At 33.3% G+C, this 12,032-nt stretch overlaps 1 protein-coding gene across 25 annotated transcripts in view; it reads left to right on the top strand.

Moving 5' to 3' along the window:
- Positions 1-12,032, top strand: part of DLG1 (discs large MAGUK scaffold protein 1) — a 254,142-nt gene that overhangs the window by 125,638 nt on the left and 116,472 nt on the right. For 17 of the 25 annotated variants that reach the window (XM_032406834.1, XM_032406833.1, XM_032406835.1 and 14 more), the window contains one exon: positions 6,425-6,523. The exons of the other annotated variants lie outside the window; for them this stretch is intronic. In XM_032406834.1, the coding sequence (XP_032262725.1) occupies positions 6,425-6,523 (99 nt within the window). The remainder of the gene's footprint in view (positions 1-6,424; positions 6,524-12,032) is intronic. 25 annotated transcript variants of the gene reach the window in all.

The following is a 12,032-nucleotide window of genomic DNA, read 5'->3' as shown; positions in this document are numbered from 1 at the left end:
TAGGCAGAGAACTAGTAAATAAAAGACTGAGACCAGAACATGTTTAGGATATTTGGAGAACAGCAGGGAGGTCAGTATGGCTGAAACAGTAAGTGGTAGAAGAATAGTAGAAAGTCAACAGGGGATGGAATCCTTAGGGACTTCTAGAAGAATGAATAGAATAGGGTAAATGCATGATTACTAGGAAGCATTGAGAGCCCATTTTACATTAGTAATCATGAAGTCCATGGCTGTGCAGGTTTCTCTAACCATATTCTGGTTTAAAAATCAGGTTAAAGTATATTGCAGTACGTAGTTTCACACCTACTTGTTAATTATGTAACCATATCTTTAAATCCAAGTTTAAGGTCTCTTTACTTTAAATTATTAGTGGTTGTTGACTCATCCTTCTACCAGTACAAAGTGATGAACTGAATGCTGATAGAATACCATCTTTTCATAATAAAAGGATGATAAACTTTAACTCAGTATCATGAATCTTGCAAGCAGAAATAGATTCATGAACTAGGTGATCTGTGTGAAGTAACAAATTTGTACCCATGTTTCTATAATAGGATTATTAATCACTAGATCTATTTTCTGATCTCCCCTTTGTTATTTTAAAATCAAAACTTTGTAATTTAACACCATTAGTGATTTGTTTTAAAATGTACCTGGTTTATTGATGTTTACTTCTGAGATAATTATGACGTGGATGTCACATGCAGCTTGTTCAAATAACATTTTTCCCCCTGCACCAGTTTATATTGAAGCTGTTTACAGTAACTGTGGCCCAAAAAAATTCATCTGAATCAAATAAAGAGTCAGACTTAAATAATGAAAAATACCGTTATTCTAAAGATACTAGACTCCTGTTGTACAGTGATTCCCAAGCAGAGTTTTGATAAATCTGTGCTGTATTTTATTCTTCTGTAAACATGCAAAAGGCTTGCTGGGTTTTCTGTTTTCTGCCCCCTTCTTAGATAGCTTCTTTGACATTTGATCAGAGAAGCATATCTCATCACAGCATAGTAGATCTTTAAACAAAGGAACTTGGATTAAGAATATTAACTATGCCATACAAAAACAAAATAAGGTACTTACTGACCAGCAGTGGCACAAGAGTAATTACTTTTCCTTGTTATCTAAGATATTAACAAAAGATTTGCTAATTCACATACTTCATTTTCCCTAAATGTGGTATACATTTATTTAGACCTTATTGAATCTTTGTGTATATTCTAAGCTCAGTTTACCTCATTCATATAACATGTGATGTAAGATATAAACAATTATAAATTATCCTGTAGTATGGTTTCAGTTATCTTTTCTTCAGAGTTTCATCTTATGCTATGAAAATCATTTTAATAAATAATTAGACAACATTTTAAAATGTATTGAGATAGCCTTGCAAATCTTTTATACTTAAATCTATGATGTAAAAGATCATTTTTAATAGCTATTGTGGGTGTTATTCTTAATAGTTCTTCCTAACTCCCAATTTCCCATTAGTCACCAAATAACATTAGTTGCACATTCAAAATCTATCTTGATTTGACTACTCATGTCCATTTTCACCAAGCCACTGATGGCCTCTCAGGAATCTGGATTATCACAGCAGCCTAATTGTCCTTTCTGACTCTTCCTGTATCAGTCAGTATTCATATGCATACATAAGAAACACTTGAGCTATTTTAAGCAGAATGCAATTTAATAAATGTGGGCTCACTCAGTATACGTTCCTGAACGTATACTGAACTGGTTGCTACGGCTGGATTGATTATCAGCTGTGGCTAGGAAATTGTGTGTGTTGATATGTTACTGGTTTTTGAAGAGTTTTTCAGCAGTATTTGCCTTCTTAAGGAAGAGGCCAGGGGCATTTATTGTTGCATGAATGGCAATGAAAGAGAGCGGTGCATAGTCATAAATGTTGATGTACAGTACACATTATGCACGTGGCTGTACCTAATAAGGCTTCAGACCACTTTAATGAAAATCTGTTACATTTTAAAAGCTGATTTCATAATTTTAAGATCTTACATTGAATTTAAAATGTAAAACTATGAAAAAATTTAATAAGAATCTCTAAAAATGATTGCTAAAACATTTTCCCAAAAGCTGTCAATTTCATACTGCCATAGAAAAAGTACTTTTAAATTATGTACAATCCAATTATTGTACAGGAATTTACAATTTTATGCAATGTTCTTTGAGACACTGTTAATATTATAGCCTCTGTTGTCATGGAAACAAGTCTCTAAAGGCAGCCTCAGAGGCTAATGATTCCATGGTGTTGCTATGGATAGAAACAACTGAGACTGTTGTTAGTCACATGGTCATGATTTAAAAAGAAAACTCTTTGGAGCTGATCTTATTGAGTGATACAAATGGAGCAGGAAAAGGATGATGGTATAATAGTTACTGTCTAATGAAATATATATATAAGATTTTTCAGGTTTAAAATGCTTATGCTGAATTTCCCCTTTTCTGTAATAACCCAAATATAATGGTTACTGTATTTTGCTACCTCATTGTTTACATTAGAATCTAAAGCGTGACATTTTCCAATTTAGAATCTTCTACAACTCCCCAGAATTTTACCCTGCTCTAAATCCTGCGCTTAAGATATCCTCTTACCTTTTTATTTTACTCTGTTATCAAATCTAACATCTATGCTGTTACGCATCACTCAGCCTTCCTTTGATTACCTATTATTTGTTTAGGGCTATATTTTTGTTTCAGAGGAACTAAATGAATTACTTTGTTGTTCTATAATTCTTTGTTACCTGAATTGATTATCAGCTGTGGCTAGGAAATTGTATGTATTGATAACATTACTTGTTTTTGAAGACTTTCTCAAAAGGATTTGCCTTTCTTAAGAAACTGGCAGAAGCATAGGTTCTTTTTCAAAGTACTTGTTCACTGCCCTATAGAGAGTGGGGTGGATTAAGATGGCGTAAGTTGTTTTAGGATTTTTTAAAAATGGTATTCAGATCCTTATCTAAAGGAGGTAGATTTTAGAAGAGGCTTAGAGCCAAGGTTACAGTGATGTTTAAATGTAATATTAAAGGATTTATAGTTTATCATAAAGGGTTTTGGAGAGCAGCTGCCTAGTGGAGGAAATTTTTGTGCTTGACCTTGAAATTTGACATAAGCATTTAGCTCTGTCTTATTTTTATGTTAAAGTAGATTATTGATCAGCTAATACCTGACCCTATTTTAGAGGCATAAGGAAACTTTAGAGGTGATAGATATGTTACCTTAATTGTGGTGATGGTTTCACAGGTACATGCATATGTTCCAAACTCATGAAGTTGTTTACATTAAATAGGTAAAGTTTTTTATATATCTCAGTTATACCTCAATAAAGCTGTTAAAAAAATGAAGTTATTAAAAATAATGATAAACTGACTTTTTTTCTTTGATACTTTGGATGACTGCAGCAGTTATTTTGTAGTATCAGTCCATTTGGGTTTGTCTGATGTTTGGTGATTGGATTTAAGTTATGCATCTTCGACTGGAATTTCTCAGAAGTGATAGGTTCTTATTATATCCTATCAGATAGCATGATTTTGATTTGTCCTATCCTTGGTAATGTTAACTTTGATTAAGATAGTATCTGCTAGATTTCTTCACTGTAATTAATAAATGTTTTTAAGAGAAATACTTGAGTGGGTCCATGTGTCCTATTTAAACTTTCATCTACTGGAGTGAAATGGAAGGTTCATTCAGCAGCAGTGGAATTTTTATATCCATTGATGTTTTTTTGAATGTATTATTTCTATGATGGTTGCCAAATGATGATTTATAATTCCAGAATTTCTTCTACATCTTTTAGTTGGCATTCTACTATAAGGAAATGCTTTCTCTTCTTTTCATTTGTTTTTATAATTATTAAATCAATATGGACTCTTGGAATCCTGTTTTTATTCAGTGTATGCCATTGTTACCTTTATTTTGAATCTCAAATCCTGTTTTTATTCAGTGTATGCCATTGTTGTCTTTATTTTGACTGATGAAAACCCTTCAAGCTAACTCCTGTGTCTTTTGTCATGTCACTTGAAAACATAATGTTTTCAATATACATCCGTGTTATACCATGTGTCAGAATTTCATTCCTCTTTATGGCCGAATACTATTCATTATATGTATATATGTATATATACATATATATATACATACACACACCACATTTTGTTTATCCATTTGTCTGTTGATGGGACACTTGAATTGTTTCCACCGTTTTGGCTGTTGTGAATAATGCATCCTGAACGTTGTGATGTAAAGTATGCAAGTCCCTGTTTTCAGTTCTTTTGAGTATGTATACTTAGAAGTAGAATTGCTGGGTCATATGGTTACTATGGTTAGCTTTTTTGAAGAACCATCAAACTGTTTTCCACAGCAGCTTACACCATTTTCCATCCCTACCAACAGTTTTTGGGGATTTCAGTTTCTGCACATCCTCGCCAACACTTGTTTATTTCTGTTTTTGTTTTTCTTTTTTTATTACAGCCTCCTAGTAGGTGTGAAGTGATATATTGTTGTAGCTTTGATTTGCATTTCTCTAATGAATAATAATTTGTTGAGTATCTTTTCATGTGCTTATTGGCCATTTGTATATCCCTTTTGGAGAAATGACCACTCAAGTCCTTTGCCCATTTTTTAATTGTCTTTTTGTTGTTGAGTTGTAAGAGTTCTTTATATATTCTGGCTATTAAACCCTCATCAGATGTATAACTTGCAAACATTTACTCCCATTTTGTAGGTTGTCTTTGCACTTTCTTGATAATATCCTTTGGTGTACAAAATACTTTCATTCTGATGAAGTCCAGTTCATTTATTTTTGTCACTTTTACTTTTTTTTTTTTTTTTAAGATTTTATTTATTTGACACAGAGAGAGAGAGGAATCACAAGTAGGCAGAGTGGCAGGCAGAGGGAGAGGGAGAAGCAGGCTTCCCACTGAGCAAGGAGCCCAATGCGGGGCATGATCCCAGCACCCTGGGATCATGACCTGAGCCGAAGGCAGATGCTTAACTGACTAAGCCACCCAGGCGCCCCTCACTTATACTTTTGATATATTTAAGAATCCACTGTCAAATCCAGGGTCATGAGGATTTACCGCTATGTTTTCTGGTTTTATGAGTTCTAGTATTTATATTTCAGTTGTTGATTAATTTCTCATTAATTTTTGTATATGATGTGAGAGTGATATAACTTCATTTTTTTGCATGTGGATATCCAGTTGTCCCAGCACCATTGTTGAAGAGAATCCATACATTTTTGACAAATTTTGATTGACTGATTTGATAGACCAAGAAGGTCAACATTATAATTTTATTTTGTATTCCCCTTTGTTAGGAAAAGCATAGCTTTGATTTCAGCAAATTTGTTCTTCCTGTTTTAAGTCTCTTTTAATGCACCTTGTCCTGTTATCAATTTGATTTTAATGTTTTTCTTATACACTAGAATATGTTATTGGTATAATAAATGTTTATGAATACAGTTTACAAGGATTAGGACAAGTTACAAAACACCTCTTGTTTTACATTTACATCTTTGTAAAATTAACTGAATCAAGCCAGATAGAGTAATTGAGTGTAAATATCAAAGCCTCTTAGTTTATGTCATTAGAGTTCTTTTTTTAATTTTTTTCCAGAATATGTCTGGCACATAATAGTTATTCAAAGAATGTTAGTTGAATTAATGATTTTAAAGGCAATTGTTTTAAAAGGTTTATTTATTTATTTGAGAGACAGAGTGAGGGCACAGGGGGAGGGGGACAAAGGGAGAGGGAGGGAGAAACTTAAGTAGGCTCCGTGCTGAGCGCTGGGCTTAATCCCACAACACTGAGATCACCACCTGAGCCGAAACCAAGAGTCGTCGCTTAACTGATTGCGCCACCCAGATGCCCCTTTAAAGGCAACTCTAAGGCAGGTTATTACAGTTCTTGATAGTAGAGGTCAATAGCATAGATTTTAAAAAGTGATACAGATTCAATTTTTAAGTTCTTTGAATCTTTTGTGAATTTCTAAGCCCCAGTTGCCTGCCTGATGGGCTAATAAAAGTGCTTTTGACTCCTGGAATGCAAGGAGGAAAGTAGTCAAATAATATTCTGAATGCTGGAAAAATACTTTGTAGTCTTTGAAGTGAGTGTTTTGTCTCCTAGAGGAGGAAAATTCTAAGTCATTGTCTTTTATTATTTTCATTGAAACTTCTAAAAAGTAGTCACTCATTTTAATTACAGTTATTAAACTTATTAGTGGCGTAATGATTTCTAAAATAATTTCTGGAGAGCATTTTCTCATTTAAATTGAAGTAACATATTAATATTTTACCTGTTTCTCAATTATTTCTGAAAACTATAATTTATGACAAAATTATCTGTTATTTGTTTTTCTTTTATTTTGGTATTTTTCCTGATCTTTTGTCGTTGATGATTTTTAGCCAACAGAAGCTGTACCTCCCTCTTCTCCCACTGTCCCTGTGATCCCTGTCCTGCCAGTCCCTGCTGAGAATACTGTCATCCTACCCACCATACCACAGGTTTTTATTAGTTTCTTTTTTCTTTATAAAAATTTCATTTGCTTTTAATGTTTCATTTGTATTCTTTTCAAACTGTTTTAATTATTTCCCTTAGTAATTCACTTTGGACTTCAGCTGGTGTTTTTAGGGAATTAAATATTTGGGATTTAATATAAAACAGGTTCAATATGTGCCATTTTTTTAGGTTAACTATGAAATAGGGCATATTTCTAAACTTCATCATATTGAACCTCCTTAGACTTGTTATCATGTATTTTGTACTTATAAATCTGTTTGAACCAGTTTTTATTTGCTTTAGGAAATTTTATTTTCTAAAGATAATAAAAATTATCCTCATACAGGATGTGTCATTCATATAGCTTTTTGTTTCCCAATATATATTTATCTTCTTTGGAAATAATTTCTTTTTCTGTCATTTGGTTAGATAACATGCACATTTATTAGTTAAAAAAGAGCCCGTACATGTAAAGTATATGGGAACTCTTCGTGCTACCTCTGCAACTTTTCTGTAAATCTGAAATTATTCTAATAAAAGTTTATTTTTAAAAGGGTAATGTGTGTGTATACACACACACAAGGGAATATTACTCAGCCATCAAAAAGAATGAAATCTTGCCATTTGCAACAACGTGGTTGGAGCTAGTGTATTATGCTAAGCAAAATAAGTCAGAGAAAGACAAATACCATATGATTTCACTCATATGTGGAATTTAAGAAACAAAACAGATGAACATATGGGGGGTGGGAAAGAGAGGGAAACAAACCATAAGAGATTCTTAGAGAACAAACTGAAGGCTGGTGGGGGGGATGGGCTAGATGGGTAATGGGTATTAAGGACGGCACTTGTTATGATGAGCACTGGGTATTGTATGTAAGTGATGAATCACTGAATTTTACTCCTGAAACCAACATTGTACTGTATGTTAACTGACTAGAGTTTAAGTAAAAATTTGAAAATAAAATAAATAAAAAGGTAACATGTGACAGTCAAAAAATAAAATGAAATGCTAGACAAATGTTAGAGAATCTGAACGTTTTTAGCTTCAGAGCTTCAGTAGTTCCAAGGGATGACTTATTAAGACATTAACTACCCTATCAACTAAGTCATCCAAAGTGAAAATAATGATAGTATTATTGCATATAATAACTCAGATCTCTGTTGTAAACAATCTCAATCTCATTTAAAGTATAAATAAATGCATCTTTAGCTATTTTTACTATTACTGATCTGTGCATAAAATCTAGATAAAAATTGTATGCTTATTGTGTAAGTTCCACTGGAAGTAAAATGGGATATCAATTGTGATTACTTGTCTCAGTGCCCTTCCCCTCTCCTAAAAAATGAAAATCAATACAAAACAGGATTCTAGGGGAAATTACAGATACTACACTGAGACTGCAGTCTGTGTTGTTATGTTACTACTCCTACGTAATCTTTTACCCTTTATGAAAATCATTAAAAGTTAAGTCATTGTAAATGATTGAATAGATAGTCCAGATGGATTTTTTCTCTGTGTTGCAGAGAAGAAATTGAATTTATAAATAAAATATAATTCTAAGTAAGCAGCCTATGTGTTATTGTAATATTGTAATAATATAACATCTTTTCAAGCATCTAGGATTTAGTAATACAGTATTTTTTTAAAGTAGGGGATTTAGAAGTTTATTTTACTCTTGTCACTTCAATTCATCTTTTGATGTTAAAATAGTTTCCTAAAATCCTTTGAAATTTTTTAGTAGTTTCTGTTCTTATATTCCATAAGGAACCTGTCCTTTCCTGCTCAAAGACCTCTGACTTACTTATTCCAAGTGTCCCTAACAACATCACACTATATTTGGAAATTGTTGAGATATTACATAGCCTTTTAGTTATAAATGATAGATCTTAGAGGCAGATTGATCAGGTTTGGAATTCCAGTCCTACCACTTTACCAGCTGTGTAATTCTGAGCAGTTTCCGCTTCTGTTTACTCATCTGTTAACACTGAAGATGATAGTAGTACTAGCTTGAGATGTTGTTGAAGGAATAATAATGTACGTGCAGCTGGCACATAATCTTGGCTGTTCATATTATTAGTGCTATCTCATATTTCTTTGAGACAGTAAACCAGGGAACAAATTAGAAAAACAAATGAGGATATGTGCACAAGAGAAAGGCTTATTTATTCTACTTTGCCTCATTTTAAGTTTTAAATACACTATGAAAGTCCATGTAGGGTAGATTAATCATTTATGTTGTATAATGTGAAAAGCCTATAGGTGTGCCTCATTTTTCCAGAATCAGTTACATGTGTTCCTGATTAATCAAGTATAATATGGACATTACAGAAATTAGTTATAAGTGATTAAAATGTCCTCAAATACCCAATTTTAACATTTTAAATGGAAATAATTTTTCTTCTAAATATCTACTACTTTACATTTTAGATGCATCAGGATGTAATAGAAATAGAAGTAGAAGACGTAAGATTTGGAGTCTAGTCCTACCTTTGCAATTCAAACAAGTTAGTTAACCTCTACATTTTATACTCCCTTCATCTATTAAAATGGGGGATAATGCCTCCCTGACTACTTTAAGATGAGGTTGAGGATTAGGCAAGTTAGATAGACAGAAAGCCTAATTATAGACTGTGTGTGTGTGTGCGTGTATAGTCTAATTGTAGAAGTTTTATACTTTTCAGAGTACTTTTATATTGATCTTTTAAATTTTTGAAAGCTTTCCACAGTAGGAATTATTATGCTTTTTCACAGCGGTACAGAAAAAGGCATAATGAATGGCTGCTTGAAGTTGCATGAAGAGCACAGATTTTATAGTGAGACCTGACTACCACTTCCTAGCCTCACCCCTTTCTGGCTGTGTGATAGTGGAGAAATGACTTCAGCTTCTCATAGCCCCAGTTCTCCACACAGATATTGACCTATTAAATGTCTTTTTTCCACCCCAGAGTAAATACTCTGCTTTAAAACCAGATGCTTTAGACTCTATTTCTACCAATTGTAGGGATCTGTCATGTAATTAAGATATTTTAAAAATGCTTTATAACTAATTTGTTTGTGTAAAATTCTTTGTACATACTCACATATGTGCTTTGGAGGGATTGGTGTTCATTCGATTTTTTATTATTGTTCCAATCATGTCATTACTAAGATGAATATAACATTGTTCTTGTCCTCTAGGAACCTACTGTCCGTGCAAGAGACAAGTTAACAATTCCCACATGACATGAGAGTAGTTACATAAGAGGTACAGCCAGTGTAGACCATTTTTTATTGCTTTTAGACCATTCACGTTTCACAAAACATCTGAGCATTTAATCTCAAATCATTTGATCATTAGTATAATCTAAAGTATGACTTGATGTATTTTCATTTTACTGGTAATCTTAAACAGAAGAGCATACTTCGAGTTATCTTGATGAGCCTTTTTAACCACCCACTAATATCTGACTGCAGTGCCCTTATTCTATTTGTATTTTGAGTTTGTTTTACATTTTCAAGTAATTTCAGACTTAAGAAAGTTTCAGTAATAGCGCAGTGAATTCCCATATACCTTTGCCCAGATCCCCCAATTCTTAACATTTTTACCTACCGTATTTGCTTTATCATTTCTCTTCCTATATAATTATATTACTTTTTATGAATCATTTCAAAAGAAGTTTCCCTCATGTCGCTTTTACCTCCAAATACAAAGATTTTATAACACTAAATATTTTTTCCTAAGAACAAAAATATTACCACAGTATATGAGCTACATCAGAAAATGAACATTAACATAAGACTAGTATCAGATTAATCTGCAGACATTAATTATATTTTGCCAATTGCCCCAATAATGTTCTTTATAGGAAAAACAAAAATAGGTCCTTTGGCCAATCCAAGATTTCACATTGCCTTCATGACACTTTAGTCTCCTGTAATCTGGAGTAGCCCCACTGCCTGTCTTTCATGAATGTGGCATTTTAGAAGAAAGCAAGCTAGTTATTTTGTAGAATATATTTCAATTTGTCTTTGATGCATTTGCATAATTAGAGGTCATATATTTTTTCCAATTTTTTTTTAGTTGTGGTAAAATACACATAATGTAAAAATTTACCATTTTACAACCATTTTTAAGTTTACATATCAGTGATATTTTTTTTTAAGATTTTCTTTATTTATTTGAGAGAGAAGACAAGCAGGGGAAGTGGCAGAAAGCAGAGGGAGAAGCAGGCTCCCCACCAAGCAGGGAGCCCGATGCAAGGCTCCATCCCAGGACCCCAGGATCATGACCTGAGCTGAAGGCAGACACTTAACCAATTGAGCCACTCAGGCGCCCCTACATATCAGTGATATTAAGTACATTCATACTGTTGTGCAACCATCACTGTCATCCATCTACAGAACTCTTTTCATCTTTCATATGTGAAAAACTCACTGCAAACATTGTGCTCAGTGGTGAAAGACTGATAACATTTCCTTTAAGAATATGTAGAAAATAAAAAGTGATGTTAAAATTGTTACAGTAATATTAGCTTTTTTAATTGCCCTTGTATTTATCTTTACTGAGATCTTTATTTCTTCAAACACCTTGTGTTACTCTCTGGTGTCCTTTCAACCTGCAAGACTCTCTTTAGCAAAGAATTTTTTTTCAGGGCAGCTGTACTGGTAATGAACCTCCCCCCCCCCCCACCCACTTTTGTTTATCTGGGAATATCTTGATTCCTCCCTCACACTTGAGGAACAGTTTTGCCAGATACAGGGTTCTTGGTTGACAGAGGGTTTTTTTTTTTTCTTTTAGTGCTTTAAATATATTGGCCCACTGCCTTCTCACTTCCAGAGTTTCTCATGAAAAACCTGTTGATAATCTTATTGAAGATCCCTTGTATATAGTGAGTCACTTTTTTCTTGCTGCTCTCAAAATTCTGTGTCTTTGTCTTTCAACAGTTTGATTACAGTGTGTCCCAGTGTGACTCTCTTTGAGTTCATCCTGCCATGAGTTTGTTGAGCTTGGATGTTTGTGTTCATGTGTTGTTGTTGTTGTTTGTTGTTATCATCAAATTTGGGAATGTTTTGGTCATTGTTTCTTCAGATATTTTCTCTGCTCCTTGATCTCTCCTCTTCTGGGACTCCTGTGATGTGTGTGTTGGTCTGCTTCATGGTGACCCAAGGTCCCTTATTGTCTGGTCATTTTCTTTAGTTCTTTTTCTCTCTTTTCTCAGACTTAATAATTTCCATTGTCCTTTCTTCAAGTTTGTTAATTCCTCTGCTTGCTCAAATCTGCCTTTGAATTGCTCTATTGAATTTTTCATTTCATTTATTGAACTTTTCTGCTCCAGAATTTCCTTTTGATTTTCTTTTAGGTTTTCTATCTTTTATAGATTTTTCTTTTATCTTTTATAAATTTTCCCATTTTTTTTCATTTTCTTTGTCCACCTTCTCTTTTAGTTCTTTGAACATCTTTAATACAGTTGTTTCAAAGTCTTTGTGTAGTAGAACTGGCACCAGCTTTTTTAAAGGCCGGCCCTTCCTTC

The sequence above is a fragment of the Phoca vitulina genome, unplaced genomic scaffold (assembly GCF_004348235.1).
Source record: "Phoca vitulina isolate PV1807 unplaced genomic scaffold, GSC_HSeal_1.0 scaffold8, whole genome shotgun sequence".
NCBI lineage: Eukaryota > Metazoa > Chordata > Mammalia > Carnivora > Phocidae > Phoca > Phoca vitulina.
This window is presented reverse-complemented; position numbering and strand designations above follow the sequence as displayed.